Raw genomic sequence first — 17,768 nt, 5'->3', positions numbered from 1 at the left:
AGCACTTAAAGCAACATTTGATATCCTCTTGCCGTTTCTGTGGCCTGAGCCTCTGTGTTGCTGCGGCTTCTTTTTCTTCTCTTGACACTCTACAAGGTGCACTGCATCCAGACGTGGACTTTTTCTGTGGGATTGTCCCTGAATTAACAGAGCTCAGAAATTGCCATTGGCAGTTTTATAAAAAGTCCCAGAGTTCAGAGATGGCTTGTCCTTCCACAGACAGAGGAAGAGGGAAAGGAACCAGTGCAGCCATGTAATAAATGTAGTTAATGGGACAAAGCTGGTGCCAGTTCACCCCAGTGGAGCTGATGAGGACAAGTTGTTCTCTGATACCACGTGCTGTGCAAGAGCAGCTTTTGTGTGCAGGCTGCTTGTGCTGCTTTGGGCCCGTGTAAAAGTGTCTTGAATGACACAAGTGTGTGTCTGCAAGCTCCTTATATATGTAGCCTTGGAGAACCAGGTCTGCAGGTTTTGAAGCAGAGCTCTGTTGTAATTCCAAACTTTCTTGATAGCCTTGGCACACAGTGGACTGATGAGATTTAATACCTGCCCTTTTTAAGCTTCATTTTGTCTCTTTCCCTGTTAAGAATTCTTGCAGTTGGGCATGAAATTACTCAGCTTGCCCTTCTACTTGTAAGGCTTTTAAGATGTTGGCATCTCAAAACAAAGGGACAGTGGCTTTCGTGTGACGTGGCAGGAGCCTTCTGTGGATCTGTGAGGATGGACCTGGACTGCAGAAGTGCTGGCAGAAATTGCCACTTCACAGTTTGGGATAAAAATGAGGCAAACCCTGTCCACGATGAGTAAAAGTGAGTAATAGTTTTAATACATTAAGGCTGTGGAAGAGGCAAGGACGCAGGTTTGCTCCGATCTTGTCATGCAGAATGGGAAGAGGTAGTGCCTTGGTTTAACTCTTCACTGGCCTCTGAGGAGGGGAATGTGCTGGTCCCTGTGCTTCATCAAACCTTACCAGGGTGATATGTAGTGCTGCAGTGGATTGGCTCAAGGAAAGCCACCAAATGGAGCTGTGATGAAGCCATCCATGAACTGCATATCAAAGACTGATCATTCTCTGGTGTTTATAGCGCAGAGCATCTGTCTTACATGCTAACTTCCAAAATATTTCTCTGTCTGCTGGTAATGTGATGGTAACTGTGGAATGCAGCTTTACCAATTTTGATGCTCTATAGCAAAAACATACTTCTATGAGTATGATAATACATTAACATAAAAGTACAACTTTTTTCCTGAAAAAATAGGCATTCCTCCCACCACAACTGAAGAAAGAGAAAATACACTGTCAGTGGAGGTTTGCATATTGTACTGCAAGTGTATTTTGACACTAGAAACTGAAGAAATGGGAAATTAGATATGTCTGGGGAGTAACTACTAATCTAAGTGTCAGGTTTGATACTGGCAGACTCTGTGGAACCAGTATCTCAAATCTCCAGAGGGCTGGCGGAGCCCTTGACCTTCGCAGCAGCAGATGAACTGTTGTTATTGCTGAGGGCTGATCATGGAGACAGGGATGGGCAGATCTCAAGCATGGAAGTGGTGCCTGTTTTGCATAGATAGAGGATGTCTCAGAGCACTCACAGATTGGAAGGGTTTCCCCTGGTTTTCTTGGCTGTTTAAATCGCGCTGCCTGTTGGCTTTACTTCTCTCTGGAGATGGACACATTTCAACCTCCAGTTCTATGGTTGTAATATAGGATTCTTTAGACAAAAAGCATGCAGTGTCAGGGCTGGAATCATATTTTTTTAAAAAAATCAAGTATTCTGGTTACTCAGGCTGTAGAAAAGGCTTGTCATGGAGCTCATTAAAATAAAAGTAAATATTTTGGAGTACTTGTTTCATGTCGTTGGTGATGTCATACAACAGTAACAAGTTTTTGCTTCCCAGAGGTCAGAGATCAGCTGTAGGCTTTTGAGCACACATCCATCAAAGCTGACCAGCAGTCCTGTTGAGTCTAGAGAGTGCTTAGCAAGTTCATTTCAGAGCCCACATTACTGGTGGTGCCCACAGAGAGAGGCTGAGGGAACTAGGGGAGAGAGGAGAAAACAACAGGAGGATGTCACCACTGGGGATTTTTGAGACAACTGAGCCAAACTCTTCTCAGAGGGGCGTAGAGGCTCTCACCTGGGAGAGGAATTCTTCCCAGGAACTTCCAGAGGAAAATACCTGTGCCCTAGACAGCTGTCATCAGGGGCAGACAGAGGCACGGCGGGACAGGCAGTGGAGGGCACAGTGATGGTCCCACTCAGCTCTGGGAGGAGGATCTGCCCTCCTCTGGTGTGCCTGATAGACCTGCTTGGGAGTGGAGATGGATTTCAGCTGCCCTAGGTTTGGGAATGAAGTGAAAATAAGGCTGAACCCACATAAGAAGTGAGAAGTCTCTGGAGAAGTCTTCTGCTGTTTAATTCTCTGAAAGCAGAGTGGCAATTCCACACCCGGCAGTTGCTGTGAAATTGCTGCTACAGATAAGCAAAACTGGGACAGATATTTTTGCTTGGACTTTAGGGTGCCTGAAATGCAGATATCTATTCTTTTTCACCCAGTTCCTGTTTGTAAGCAGTTCAGTTAAGGATCCAAATGGATCTTGAGTTTGGAAGTCCTCATTCACACACTTCCATTAGGTATTAGATCTGCAGCAGGTGTTGTTTTTCCTTATCAGACTTCTGGTTCACTGTGAATTAGGAATAAGTACACTGGTGGGCTATGAAGATGAAGCAAAGTAAATTGAGATATCTATATGCACATTACCACTTCAAATACTGTTGGCACTCAGGGGAAAAAAAAAAAAAAAAAAAGACCTCCTAGCACTTGAAGTAACAAATTACTCATCTCACTCTTTGCTGTGGCAGATCATGGCTTGCTTTAAAGTAACATTCTTTTTTTCCTGTGCTTAGATAATTTAGACACTCCTCTGAAAAGAGGTGCTGCCTGGAGTGCAGCAGAGTTGAGGTAGAATGGAGAAAAGGATTACAGTTTGCATGTGGAGGCAGTGAATGTAGGCTGCAGATAAACGACATGGGTTTAGAGCGATCATTGCTGCTACAGCTTGATTATTTTTCTCAGGGACAGCCACTGGCTCTCTCCTTGCTTTGAAGAACTACAGTACTCGTGTCTGCACCATATTTCCTATAACATTTGTGCTGTGTTCTGTGCCTGTACTAGCTATCCACCCTCCTTTCTCATCCAAAAGCAGGATGCTTTTTTTTTTTTTTTTTTTTTTTTTTTTTTTTTTTTGCAATCGTGGAACTCCTGAGTCTTCAACATGCAACAGGTTGTGACAAGGGCACCCTGTGGCCTATCTAAATACCCATATCATGCACTTCATGCATTTAAAACATCTGCTCCAGAGCTTGAAAAACAAAGGTTGAGAGAAGCTGGTGCAGCTTTGGGAGCAGTCAGAGCTAGGAATAATGTCCCTTAGGTTAACAGGTTAATGTAGGTGCTTCTTTAGGTTAATAAGCAAATGTTTGAAGGTGTTTCCTTACTGAAAGATGTGCTGAGAGCCAGCTGGGATTGCTTGCTTGGCCTGGGCAGTAGAGAAGGGCATGGCAGGGCTGGATGTGTGTGCTGGAAAACCAAACCTTGGGTCTTGTGTCTCAGCTAGATGTCCAGCCGTATTTCTCCAGGACTGCATCTGCTTTAGGAACAGGCAGGGCAGGTAAAGGAGGAATATCATATGATTTGGAAGTAATAAGGTGGGCTTAGAAGCAGTGCCTTCCCCTTAATGACTTTTATTTTCACAAATCTGGTTAATAGATACTTATAGGCTGTGAACTTTTTCTTGAAATATCAAAATATTTGTAGCTTCAAGGGGGAATAAGTTACCTGGTGTCATTGGCACTGGTGGATATGTTCCTTTCTTTGATGCAGAGCAAATTTGCTTTAGATTCAGTTTCTTCCAACACATAGAAAAATATATAGCATTGAAACACTAGGAATTAATCTAAATAGCCAGTGTGAGGTGAAAATGCTCCCTATGCTTTAATTGGAATGGCCTGGTAAAAGCCAGTTCCCAGGCTGCCTCCCTCACTAACTGCCCACCTTGTGGCAGATTGACATAATTCCCCCATCCCTGGGGAACCATAATAGAGCACTCCCTGAAGTGCTCAAAATCCCAAAGAGAAATAGGGATCTCTTTTTTTTCCCTCTTTCTCTCTTTCTTCTAAATTTTTTTAATGGGGTTTCTGGAGTGCTTATGTTCATCCAGAGGATTGTGGATCTTAAATAGAGGAGGTTTTAAAGGTTTTTCTAATTGCCACGCTTCCTCTCTCTCCCCCCTGTTAAGTGGCTTTGGACAGTTGCAGAACTTTGATTTCAAATTTGTCTAATCTCTTGAAATATCTAGGTAGGGAAAACTATTGTAACTGAAAATGGCTCTGAATTTTTTCCCCTTTCTTCCATTTTAATAGATATGTTTAGTCTACTTTAAAAGCTTTCTGAAGAACCTTTTCTAAATGGCTAATTTAAGCTTGTCAGGTTTTAATTATAATCTCTCTATACACAAGTTAAGATGCTTAATGCTAGTGAAAAGTTCTGAATACAAAGCAAACCTGTGTCAAGTTGCAGAGCACTCTTACCCGTCTTAATTGCTTCTGGTCTGAACTTTAACCTTAACTCTCCCATCTGTCTTACAAATTCTCTTCTCTCATCACAACCACTTTCTTTTCTGTGGAGTGCTGAGGATCTGTCTTAATTCGGCAGGAGTTTCAGTCTGGAAAAAAACCTGCCATCAGGCTGTGGATGTTCAGCTCTTCTTTTAGTCCACTGCAGCATGATGCCCGTTCCTGGAGTGCAGCCCTGCTCTCCTGGATATCCCAGAGCATTCCCTTATCCCTGTTAGAATGGGGCTGCTTGTGGGAGATGGGGTACCTCAGCAACAGGACAAGTGCCCTGGATTCCAAATATCCTGACAGCTTCTGGCCTCAGTTAAAATCACTTCCCAATGGAATCAGTATGGCTTTTTGTTGTTGTTTTTGTTAGCAGTTTTATGGATGTGTAGTTAGGCAGTTTATTCCTTTCTAGGACTGTTTTCTGCCTCGTTTTCTAGCTGTGACCCAGCCTTTGTGGCAAAGGTTAGTTGCATCTTTTTCTTAGATAAGAATGAGTTTCATTCAAGCTTAGAAAATTAGCCTTGAAAATACTCAGTCAGTGCAGATTCCTTCTGGAGAGTGCATTTAAAAGTTTAAATCCAAAATTGATTTGGAAGTGCTCTAATCTAAAATAACCCTGATGTTAGCATTGTTGTCTGCAGCTCCTGCTAGCCCTGGCGTTCCGGTTCAGCGCGTTGGCACACGGTTCCCTGATGCTGTGAAATTGAGACTCATCTGGAGATACAGCCTTTTCTAAAAAGGATTGCAGGGCACTTAAGACTCCTTATTTCATTAGTTCAGTGAAGGAGTTCTTTTCAGCAGTCAGGAGTCTCATGATGAGGTGGGCGAAAACTGAGCAAATCATGGGCGGACACTCCCGCGGAAATGGAGTGGAGGAAAAGCTGCTCAGTAAGTTTTTTGGCCCAGAAAAGTGGCATTCTTTGGAGCTGAAGGTTAGTGGTTTAGAATTTCTTTTTAGTCTGAGGTTTCAGGCAAAGCATTCTTTGCTTTACATATCTGGGCCAGACTTCAGGAGGTGCATTTCAGGAGGCTTTCAGTTCTGCACATTGGGTTGGGTTGTACAATTATTATGTTTTTTCATTGTTTCTGGCCAAGTGTAACCGTCGCCATCTTCACCTGTGTTGGTGAGAATTAAATGGAGCATGAAGAACTGAATTGAAGAGCAGGCCTCCACTTTAAGGGGATGGGTTGCTGCATGAAGCAGTGGTAATGATCCAGAGGAACAGGATGCATTGAGGAAAAGACTGAAGTGTGAGCACCATCTGAAGTGCAGGCAGCAGGTCATAAATTCCTGTAGTGGAGGTGGTCTGAAATTCAAGGAATAGGATTAGAGAGCTACAGTAGGTTAATGAAAATGGCTCCCTCAGGATCAGCTTGAATTCTACTCAGTGGTCAGTCTTAAGAGGAGGAATGTCTTGTGCAATTCCAGCTTCTCATCCATATTCTGAATACTGCGATGCTCCTAAATGCTTAATAGAGTAGAATATGCTCTGTTATGATATACTTCATATGACTTCTAGGATGCTTTAATGCAAACTAAATGTCATGCTAACTTGCCCCAAACCTGTAGTGCTCACTTTATTCTGGAATATATGAAGTGCAGCAGGGTTTTCAAAGCCTTGCTTGGACACGTCAAAAAAAAAAAAAAAAAAAGAAAAAAAAAGAAAAAAGGAACAAAAGGAAAGTCTTGCAATTCTACTTGTGTCTTTGCTGTTGTCGAGGATGAAATAATACTCAAATCCTTTACCTCAAATACGTCACCTCAAAGGAACTCATTATAGAATGAGTATACAACAGCCAAGAAACCACTTTTCATTCTTATCAGCCTATTTTCTTGTAAAGAAGTATAGCATTAATAGCCAGCTGTGGCTTTTGAGCCCTGACTTAATCAGAAGTGAATAATAAAAATTAATTTGAGGTATATAGTTACTAGCCAACTGCAGCTATAACAAAGGTTTAATGAATAGCCTTGCACTAGGGTCTGCATACCTTTTCCTGGGAATGAAAGGGGACTTTCTGTGTCCTAACTGCAGTAGCAAAATGGGATAGAGTAAAATCTGCCTGTGGAAGCAAACTGTGGCTCAGTAAGGCTTAAGTTAGACCTCAGTAAACAGACGAACAGGGGCAATGAAGTATTTAGCTTCTGCTTTCTTTGCCTTCTCTATCTTCATGTCTTCATGGCATTAAGAGAACAACCTTGGTTGATACTATTTGTAAGGTACAGCAAATTCTTTCTGACAAACCTCACCCTGCCCTTTATCTAGTCTTGAAATATTAAACTGCTTTGCCAGAGCTGTCATGAAGGGCACTGTGCTCTCTGGGGTCAGCACTGGGGGAGGAAGGATTGGTTGTTGGTGGGCTACACTTTGTTTAAACATCTTGGGTCTTTGTCAAACTGCTTGCAAGGCCAGGATGTCCAGGGACCTCCTGTAGTTGAGTGACTGCACCATACAAGTCATGGGTCTTTGTCTGGTCCTTCTCAGACAGCAGCTATACCTGAGCAAAATGCACTCTGCTCCTCTTCTGGCTTCTTCTGCAAAGGACAAGGCAGTTCTGGGTCTCTGTTTCACTCCAGCTCTCCTCTGCCTCCCAACCACCTCTGTGTGTGTCAAGGAGTTTGGGAAGGAGCAAGGCAAATCCTTTGGGAGATGGCCGTAGGACTTTGAAGGTAATTTCAGGCCCCTGGAGTCTGACTGAGCATTCTTATGTTGAGTGCAGCTGTGGATAAATCCAGTAAAGCTGCACTAGATGTGAACCATTTTTGACACCTCTTCCAAGACTTGTTCTTGAGCAGCTGAAACTTGTCAAAGCAGCTCCACAAATTCCACAGCCTTTTGGAAGGTTGTGTAGCGTCACTCAAAACTTCAGGGCTTGAAAAAGGTATTATTAGGGTATTATTTGTATCTATAGTGATACAAACTCCACTTCCTAAATCAGTACTTATTTATTGGTTAACTTGCACAGTGCTCGCCAATGCATGACTGAGAGTCTCCACACACAGGCACTCGTGACTGTGACCACCTCAGCCTCTCATGCAGCAGGAAAAACACACCACTTGGATATAATTGCTGGGGGGAAGAGATGGGATGCTCTCTTAACCTTGGTTTTCTTTTGCTACTTTCATGAGACAAAATTCCAATCTGCTTTATTTTTTAAGTCAGCAAACCGATTATATATTGTAAAAGATCAATGTTTTCATGGGTGAGTAGTAATTACTGAGTAATGGCTTAAAACATTTCCTGAAGGAACATAAAGCTGTTTTTAAAAGTCAAGAGTACATTAAAAGGATTACCATGTAGATTTGATTTTTAGATAACACTAAAATGGATCCCAAATGGACTTATGAAAAGGGATGCTATCTCTTTAATGGAAAGTGCATGGTCTGACAGCTCAGCATGCAAATGGTCCTGCAAAGGACTGTCTGTTGTGTTTTTTCCTTTCAACAAGAAGACAAGGAAATAGCTTGCCCTTCTTTTAACTTTTAATAGCAGATAGGTTGCTCTGGTTTTGCTAGGAAAGGGAGAAGAGGATAGGTTTGGTGGATAACTACATCTTTCTAAATCACTGGGGAAGTGCATTTCACGACTTCTAGAGGGTCAGTCAACAGCATTTGTATCTCTTACACAGATTGCATTAAGTGGATAGATTCCCTCTGCATTCTCCATAGGCAAATCTCTCCTTGCCTTTTGTATGAAAATAAATTTTAGTCCTATTATATTTCTTACGCTAATCTTGTGCAGGGCATGAACCATCAGTGCTTGGCTTGGCAGTAAGTTTGGACAGGGGCAGGAGGGGCTGTTATATTCATACTACAACAACTTGCAATCACAATAGCATTTTCTATTTCAGAGTTGCCAGCACAACTTTCTGGTGATTGATGGTATAAAATATGCTTTTGGCCTGAGTAGGATTTTTTCTAGAAACATTTAAAGGAGTATATTCATATTTCATTAAATACAGAGCACACCAGGATTCCAAATTCTTTTGTGGTATTGCGCAAATTATTATAGGCTCCAAAAGTCTTGAGAAATTTCTATAAGCCTGTGAAAGCTTTAGATTGGATAGTCATCATTGCCTGCATTAAGGGCTGTGACAGATTGCTTCATCAGTGTACACAGAGCAGAACATCAAATGGCCATTTGGCAGTGGGCACTGAAATTCTATTAAGGTTGCCGAAAGCTTAGGTTGACATTGTGTATGTCTGCAAAGAGGCAGAAGAAAAGATGATGATGATGATTGTGCAATGATATAGTTCTATTCTCCTTAAAATATTCACATCTATAGCATGCCAGGTCTGTCAGGGTGATGTTAATGTTTCACTGCTAAGCCTGAACACTGCTGCACTGCACATCTTTGCTCGTGTCTCGGAGCCTTGGTATGTTGAACAGCCCATTTTAACTGGGAGGAGAGAATTGTGTAGCATCACATGTGAGCCTGGAAGTAACTGAGGAGTTTTTACTTTCTTGAACACTCTTTGGGATATTTAACTTGATAGAAGGTTTTTCCATTTGCTTTTCTTGCTGATTGGAAAAAGGGAGGGAAACAAACCCTGCCTTGTATTTAATTGTGGTACACAGGTTATTTGTATAAGAGCTGAAAAGTGAGGGATGAGTTCCTACCTTTGTGACCATTTGACTCAGAGACTCTTATTCCACTACTTTGCTCTGACACCCAAACCCACTCAGTAGACAGGTTTTGAGGTTAGTGTCTTTTCAATGGCCACCTGCAAATTGATGGAATATTGAGCAATATGGGATGAATTTCAGGCCAGCCATCCCTAATAATAGTTTTTTTCTCATTATTGTACTGCTGGAATGGTGGTTTGAGGGTAGTCACTCCATTGCCAGGTTCTTTTCTGCTACAGACACTGAAGGAGGGAGCTGGCCACCTGAAATCAGGACCTTTGCCAGACTGCAGTATGCTAAATTGTGACTAATGGAGAAAACTTGATCAGAATGTTCTCAGATTAGGTTGAAAGTAGAAGAAATCTGCATGTCTTTGTACTGCTTCCAGGGCTTCAAACAGTAAAAATGGATTTCACTGAAACACTGGATGTGCTAAGAATAAACTTTGGACACATGCCAATTACAAAAAATTAAAGCTCAAACAAAACACATTTTATGAGCACAGGGAAAACATTGCTTCCTGAAATGATTTATAGAAACTGTCTTGCAGCAACAATTATTATGGTTTGTGTTTAGTCCTGCTGCCACGTGTTTCTTTACATCTACGGGTTGGCCTCTGGTAGGAGAAACTCTTGTAATTGAGAGAGGCCAAAAACAGGTACTGGAAGACTCAAAACTTGTGGGGAAAGTCTGGATTCCAAGCCTAAACCCCATGTCCTGAATCAGGACCTACGTTGGTACAGATTCCAGTGATGCCAATAATTATTTTGGATATGTTTATCTGTCTGAGCAAATGGCTTGAAAACAGGGTCCCTAAATGTGGGATTGAAGGGGGGTTTAAGCCACTCATGAAGCTTTGGGACACTTTTAGGCAGCTGAAACTGCCAGGAGACACTAGACTCTAAAATATATTTCTCTACAGCTTGTCATGAAGTGTATGGACAAAAAAAAGTTGCTGTGATATTGGGCAGAGGACTATAGAATAGTCGAAATAGAAGTGGTGATCAAAATGTTGCTTCTCCCATTAACTGCCCTCTCCAAGTACTTTATTGCCATGTTTGTGAAATTTGTTTGGTAATGATTCAGAGGAAAGAATACCCCAAATGAATTGCTAAAGCCACTGTAAAAATCACCAGCTGCATATTGCAGCATGAAACTGGAAATTAAAAAAGATTGTGGTTTCTCATTGAATAATTTTGATGAATGGTCTAAGGCTTACTCATAAACATTTAGTTGCAAGTACTTGGTGTTCCAAATGTAACATTTTAATTGGATATCCAGATGACATGATGAGTTTCACCTTGCTGGCCATAATTCTTCTGAGGAAATTCTTGGTGAAGATGCTTGAGACAGCTCACTCTCCATTCAGTGGGAGTGCAAGGTCTGACTTGTTTCACAGGGTGCAATATTCATAGAAGGTGAGTAATACAATACTGGGAACACAAAGTGAGTTTCTTTTTAAGGGAATGAAATTCACTGCATCTTTTTGGCAATGACTGTCTGCATTTACTTAAATGGGTGATGCAGGGCTCTAATGCTTTTAAATGATATCAGATCCTCTGATAAAAGACATAAGACTGCAGCCTATTTATTGTGATGAGACAGGAGTTAATAAGATTACTCCTACTCCTCAGTTACTTTTTCATCTTTTGCAGCCAAATGCTGAGGTTTTTTGTTAGCAGGCAAAAGGAGGTCAGTTCATTTAAAGGGTGTTGATGCTAGAAATAAACATTTTTTTTTTTTCCCTCAAGTGAAACTCTGCAACCTAGGCTCAATTGCCCAACTGCCAAGCCCCTGCTCTTTAAACCAGAATTGCTTTTAGCACTGGAATGCTGCATCCTTATAATAACCACTTATATAAATTAAAAACAAGAAAACACCCACCAAACCTTAAAGATAATATAAATAATAATAAAGAAAAATAATAAGTTAATGTAAACCTGCAAGAACTGCAGGTTTTGGCAGAAGGTTCAGAAATGTGGTAACAGTGTCTGAAGGCGCTGCTCAAGGAAGAATTTGTGCTGGAGAATAAAAGCATAATTCCAGTGCTGTGTTGTGCAAGGTGCTGTACAACAGGGAGTGATTGTCACAAACCTTTTGGAGAATAGAAGTGTTGTGTGTGTGCATAGTTATTTGCTTTGTTGTTGAGCAAGCTTTTGCTCTTAAAGTAGCTACTCTGAGGAAAAGTTTCGGGGTTTTAAAAAAAGAAAAACAAAATAAGAGCAACAAAACAAACACAAACAAACAAACAAAAGCCCCAACAACACCAAAAAAAGCCAACCCCAAAAAACTTGTCCAGGGAAAGAGTTAAAGCCATCTGCCTGAAAGCATTGTGTAAAACATACACACAATGTTGGGGAAATAAGCCAATTATGTGTGCTTCACAGGAGGTGGGGGACTGACCTTTGTGTATAATTAGTTCTTTTATTTAAAGCAAAGATTTTGAATAGAATAACTAATTAGCTGTCATAAATGGCAAATTGAAGATTTTGGCCGGATTCCTTGGGGAGAGTGGGAGGACGTCCCTCCTCCCAGCCCATGCTGTAGGCTCTGGCTCTCCTCATTAGGGTTGTTTTTAGTTCTCCGCAGTGGTAATGAGGAGTGCAGCGGCGGCACTTCTCCGAGCCCCCTCTAATAAGGCGTGAAATGCAGGTGGAACAGAGCTGCCTTCAGCTCCCGCTGCCTCCTCCCCACACGTGTGGGTGTAGCCGAGGGCCGAGGGGGGCAAGCTGGAGTGGAGGGGGGTCTGAGAAGTCCTGGTGATATCACCTGTGTTTTATGCTCTGGACTCGACTGTATAAAATACAGGCAAGCTGCAAAGCCTTGAGGCATATATCATTAGCTAGCAGTCCCCCATTACTCTTTCAGACCAATTAACCTTTAGAGTTGCATTAGAGAAATTAGGTGGTGAACTTCCCTGCTTTCAGAGGGGACCTCGAGCTCTCTTGCAGACCAGAGCACTGTGGAGCCGTGCACCGCAGGACCAGTGCAGATAACTGTTATTTAAAAGGTCTGCCATTTATGAAAAGTTCCCAGGCTCTCTTGGAAAGGAGGCTTTATGAACAGTGCCCTTAGAGGAACCGCAGCTGATTGCCATGTGAATAGAAATATCAGTAAAATGGCTTAGAAAAATTTAGAGGTGTACTTAGTGGACACTTGTGTTATAAAGCCAGCTGAATCATTTTACAGAAGGACTCCGACTGAGCAGATACGGGCTGATTAAAGCTTGTTTGTCCGGCTGTGAATAGTGGTAAAGTTTGGATTACTCACTACAATAACAGCCTCTTTAGACACAGACATAAATTTCAGTATGTCCAGAGGTGGTGTCTATAATTTTTTAATGTGTATTGGAGCTCTGAGCACTCAGAGCGGGTTTAGTTTTGTATTTACCAGCAGCAAGTCTATTAAGTTGTAAAGGGCAAAGAAGGGAGCGTAGGTAGCCAGAAATAGAAAGGATTCATCTACTGTTTCTAAGAAAAGAGAGCACTGGATGTCTAGCAACAGGAGAGAAGAGAGCAACTTGATGGTACTTTCAAAATTTGGCAATAATCAGTGTTCCCTTGTTATCACATATTTAAATACGTGAGCGTCCAGCTGTTAATTTTCCTAGTTCTGCAACACCACTTCTCATTTTCTTATCCTTGTCCACAGAGCACATGTGGAATTTGTCAAAGGTGACTCCTTTGTTTCTTGACAGCCCCAGTTAGACATCACATGCCCCTTATCAAATTGAACTGGGTATCTTGGCATTTTTAGGCAAATGCTGAGGGGAAATGGACATAGAGAAAGGAAGCAGCATGCCAGTCTTGCAGTGGGGAGATTACCAAAATGGAAGAGCAGTTCTCTGGGTGGTTTCTGCCTGCAGAGCCCAGGCTGCTTCAGGTCTGCTGGAAGGGGGAGGCAGGAGGAGGAAAGCAGGGTTTGGTGTTGATTGTGTCCTCTCTGTGCGAGCCTCTGACTGTGAAAAGGGTTAAGCTTCTGAGATGCTTCTTTCTTGTTGCTTGGAAATGACATGGTAAGTGATCGAGGAACCCTTGCTGATCAAGTTTGGCAGTTTTTGAAATTTTGTTTCACGCCTTGCCTGCTGTGTCAACTCACCAGCTAATTGCAGCTGCAACTTTCTGTAGTGGCTTGTGTGCTCCGTGCAGACCGGTTGGTTGGGATGTTGGAGGGAAACCTCACAGCCCAAAATGTAATTTCAAAACACTGAACCTGACCAGCAGAGGCTGACCTTGCTCGTTATTATCTGAGTGGGAATAGCAGCTTTGAACATCATATGATCTCTGAAATGGTACCTTTTTTCATTAGAAAGCCCCCTGCTGAACACTGACCAAATACATAGCTTTTTTCCTTGCTTAAGGTACTGCTTAAAAATATATCTATATCTGTTCCTTTGCTAGTTATTAGAAGCAAATCAAAGTGTTACATTCCCCTTACTTGCAGAAGCCTCTCATAAGACAGTGGTGCTCTTGCAATAGCGAGGAGCTCAGGTGGATGTGGAGAGTGAGGGCTGCCAGGGCCAGATGGAACAAGAACTGCCCCTGCAGTCAGCCCTCAGCCATCCAGGCCCACTTGCCACAGGAGACCCTCCTAACCTGCCCTAAATGATCAAACCAGCTTCTCCTAATGGTCCAACAAGGGTTTCATCCCTGCACAACTGCCCTTGTGCCTGATGCTGCTGCTGCATTGGCACCCTCTCTCTGGGTGAGGGCAGCTGTACCTCTGAAAGGGCACTGCTTTCAAAAGTGAGGCCTTGGCAAGTCCCATCTGGCTGAGGATCCTGTATTTCTGAACCACAGAGCTGATCTCAAACCCCACCCATGCAGCAGCTCCCGAGTTTAAGGTGTGCTGGTTCTATGTAATCTGTGTCTTTCCAGATGCAGGATCCTTGTGTTACCTACACAAACCTTGCAAAAGGATTGTATGATGACCCCCCTCCTTGTGAGAAATCCTCCTCTGCCTCTAAGGGTACACATTTAGAGAGCCTGTTTAGGGGGTAGATAATGACTTGCTGGTGTCTGGGGCTCCTATCTAAAAACATAATTCTCACATCTAGGTCCTAGTTTTCATAGGTGTGAACTATTTTCTTTCATCAGTGGTACTGATCTTACAGAGCTTGCGAATGCAAATTCACGTGTTCGCCCTTCTCTGCCTCAAAACAAGGCAGACTCTTCTCACAATGTGCAGTTTTCCTGGAGTGGAGTTGGGAAGACCATGGAAATTACTCGAAAATTGAAGCTTCTTTTTGCTATTGAAATGTATTTTGGATTTAAAAAACCCAAACCAGCAAAGGTGTGTCTAGAACCACAGGGCCACTTCCCTTGTTCTAGTAAGAAACTCTCACCAGGCACATGAGACTTCTGCAGTCTGACCTGTGGCACCTGCAGCATAATCCACTTCTGATGCTTCCCTATCTTGTCCCTCTTTCCAAACGTGTGTGTGTTTCTCTGTGGCTTTGAATGTAGAATTTCTCTTGGGAGCGTTACAGGTTGCGTATGTGGCAGTCTAATACAGGTACAGGTTTTCACTTAATTATTGCAGATTTCTCACTGCTGTCAAAAGTTTGCTTGTAGAGACTTGTCAAGTGGGTTTTGAGTGTGCTGCAGCAGAGGGCAGGAGGGTTCTTTAAGCCTTTAGGGTTTTTGAATGTTACTTGGCCTGTGTCTGTGCTGCTGAGACCACTTTGATTACAGACGGATCAATACCTCGCTGTTTGTGTGGAGGTGTCCTAAGTGCTATTGTCGTCTGCTCGAGGCTCTGACAAAGCAATTATTACTGTGGGAGTGGTGGGTTTACATGTGCTGACCATTAGCCACTCTCAGGTCACCCTGGCTTTTAAGGAAAGCAGCAAATGTCACTTACTGCAGTGGCACTAGCTCGGTCCTCTCTGGTTAAGGGACTGTTAATAATTCTATTATCAAGCTGCTGCTTTCTGGGACATCCAGTGCTTCCTACAGAAAGGGTGGATTAACTTTGTATAAGAGTATATAACCAGTGACACCTGCTGCTGTGCCAGAGTGTCCCTTCTCATCATCTCTGCATTGGTTAAGCCCACAGTGTGCTTGTTACAGACCTAGCATTGCCATTTTTAGTGACTGACACCAGGAAAAATAAAAATCATAACAAATTGAGTCAAGACTCTAGAGCAAATGGAATTCTGGCATCGCAGCAAGTTAATTTCTTCTTTCATCATTTCCTGTCCTATCTCTCACCCACAGTACAATCCTTGTTTATTTTTCCACCTTGCCTATTGATTCCATAGAGTCCTTTCCTGCCTGACTCTTAACCTGATAAGGGTGATGAGTACCGCAGTGCTCACCATGGCAAGCACTGGCTGCTTGGAGAAAAGGATATACCCAGCTATCTCATGCCTGTCCCAGTAGGGGTTTCCAGGAAGGATGAAACTCCTGGTTTTTTGCTACCTCCTCCAATGATACAAGAGGAGGAGGAAATCTCTGCTTTACTTAAGGAATGTGGCTTCACTAGTGGTAGAGGAGCACTGGTGGGGTTAGTCTCAGCAGTCCTCAAGGGCTTTTGAATCAGATTTATTTTGGAGCAGCCCCTGGCCTGCTCTGGCTTTCAGTCAGGCCTCTGTGGTCCACAGGATTCACAACAGAGGAAAAGCAGTGGAATACCACTTCTTTTCATAGCCACTCCTCTCCCTTCCCCATCAAACTCGATTCAGCCAAGATGCTGGACCACGGGGGCTACATACACTGATGGCCCTTCTGCTCTTTTTAATTGTCTGTGGCAGGTAATTAGAAACACGAGGGTATGGGTAATGAGGGGAAAAAAATAAATGTTGAAATTTCAGCCAGTTTATTCTGCTGCAAGATGTTGGTTGGAAAGAGTCCGGTGCGTTGTGTCAGTCCTACTCTTAGGAAAAAGGGCTACGAGTGTCGCACTCCCTCTTAGCCTGCGACTGTGAATGGAGATAGGATTCCTTTGACTGTCAGCCCCACGCAACGTGAGCTCCTTGTAATGGCAGCAGCAGCAGTGTTTGCTCCCAGATGTGCCCCCAGTGCCTGCAGCCTGCCCCAGCTGCTTGGATGTCCCCTAAAGGAAGTGCTGTGCTTGCTTTGCAGGTGTGCCGATGCTATCCGTACAACCCAAAGGGAAGCAGAAGGGCTGTGCCGGCTGCAACCGCAAGATCAAGGACCGCTACCTGCTGAAGGCTCTGGATAAGTATTGGCATGAAGACTGTCTAAAGTGTGCCTGCTGTGACTGTCGTCTTGGAGAGGTTGGATCAACTCTTTACACAAAAGCAAATCTCATTCTCTGCCGCAGAGATTACCTGAGGTAAATAGAGGGACGTACTGCGGGCTCTTCCCGAAGCCTCTCAGCGTGCTGCCGGGCTGTCTGGCTTCCTGAAAATGTGAAAATGTGTGCTTGTGCATGGCCAGCCCTGCCCAGAAGAGACTGAGTTTCTTCCACTGTCTAAGCAGGGCTTTTTATTTGCCCTTATTTGCATATTTACATATTTTGTAGTCTTGGAGGTGAAATCCTAGTTTTAGGTGAAGGTACAAGACAGAGGTCATGACTTTTTACTATTATTATGTACCAAGAAGAACAAACTCCGCTTGCTGAGTAAATTAGGAAAAAAAATTTAATTCTCCTTGCATATCTCTGATGCTGTACTTCTGCATATTGACTGAGACCTGACCAAACCTTTACTTTTTCTTTTTCAGTCACAGCTTTTAGACAGACTTCCAGTCTTGAGTAAGGTTCCTCCCAAGGGGCTCTTGTCTCTTCCCTAACTAAACAGAGCAAAACTCAAAAATTACAGATCAACTTCAAAAAATATTTCTGTCTGAGGAAATCAGCAGAGACCATCACTAGCTTGGAGTTAGAACCAGTCTGTCAGTGTGTGTCTGCAATACATAACAACACGTGGGATTTTTTTGCCTGGTGTGTATGGGGGTTTTGTGCAAAATACTTTATGGAAACATAAATGAATATTAATAAGACAGCAGGCCTAATGCAAACATTATTATGAGGGTCACACTGCAAAACACTCTGAGTTTTGCTTTGTTTTTCTTTTGGAAGAATGTACTTAATCTCCAGCTAATGTGTATGTTTTCTTTTATTTTTCCTCAAGCACTGATAGCATTTCCCAGGCAAACTCAACCAGCAAAACATCTGAAGCAAAACAAACCCAACACGCTGTTGTAAGATAGGGAGGTAAAATGCCTTCTAACCTTGCAGTGTTCAGGGGCTGCCTAGATTAGTGTCAGTGCTCAGATGCTTCGTGTGTTTCAATGTAAAACGTATTTCTGAAAATCTTCAGTCAATATTTTCTTAGTAAACTTGAACAAATAAGTTTCTCCTTCTAAAGACAAGAGATTAAGAGCTGAGCCAAACAGAAGGACTGAGTCCATCAGCTGCCATGTGGGAACTGTCACCTTGCCCTTCAGCCCAGCAGTGCACAAGAGCATCCTGCCCACAGGAGGGTCTTAGAGCTGAAACCCTTTGTGGCACATGTGAAATATCCCAGCTGAAATTCTGCCACACAGGCAGC

At 42.9% G+C, this 17,768-nt stretch overlaps 1 protein-coding gene across 3 annotated transcripts in view; it reads left to right on the top strand.

Annotated features, from left to right (window-relative positions):
• LMO1 (LIM domain only 1) overlaps positions 1 to 17,768 on the top strand; it is a 59,811-nt gene that overhangs the window by 27,445 nt on the left and 14,598 nt on the right. For all 3 annotated transcript variants that reach the window (XM_083862894.1, XM_083862893.1, XM_083862895.1), the window contains exon 2: positions 16,336 to 16,549. In XM_083862894.1, the coding sequence (XP_083719020.1) occupies positions 16,336 to 16,549 (214 nt within the window). The remainder of the gene's footprint in view (positions 1 to 16,335; positions 16,550 to 17,768) is intronic.

This window comes from Zosterops lateralis (genome assembly GCF_965231275.1).
Source record: "Zosterops lateralis genome assembly, chromosome: 6".
Classification (NCBI taxonomy): domain Eukaryota; kingdom Metazoa; phylum Chordata; class Aves; order Passeriformes; family Zosteropidae; genus Zosterops; species Zosterops lateralis.
This window is presented reverse-complemented; position numbering and strand designations above follow the sequence as displayed.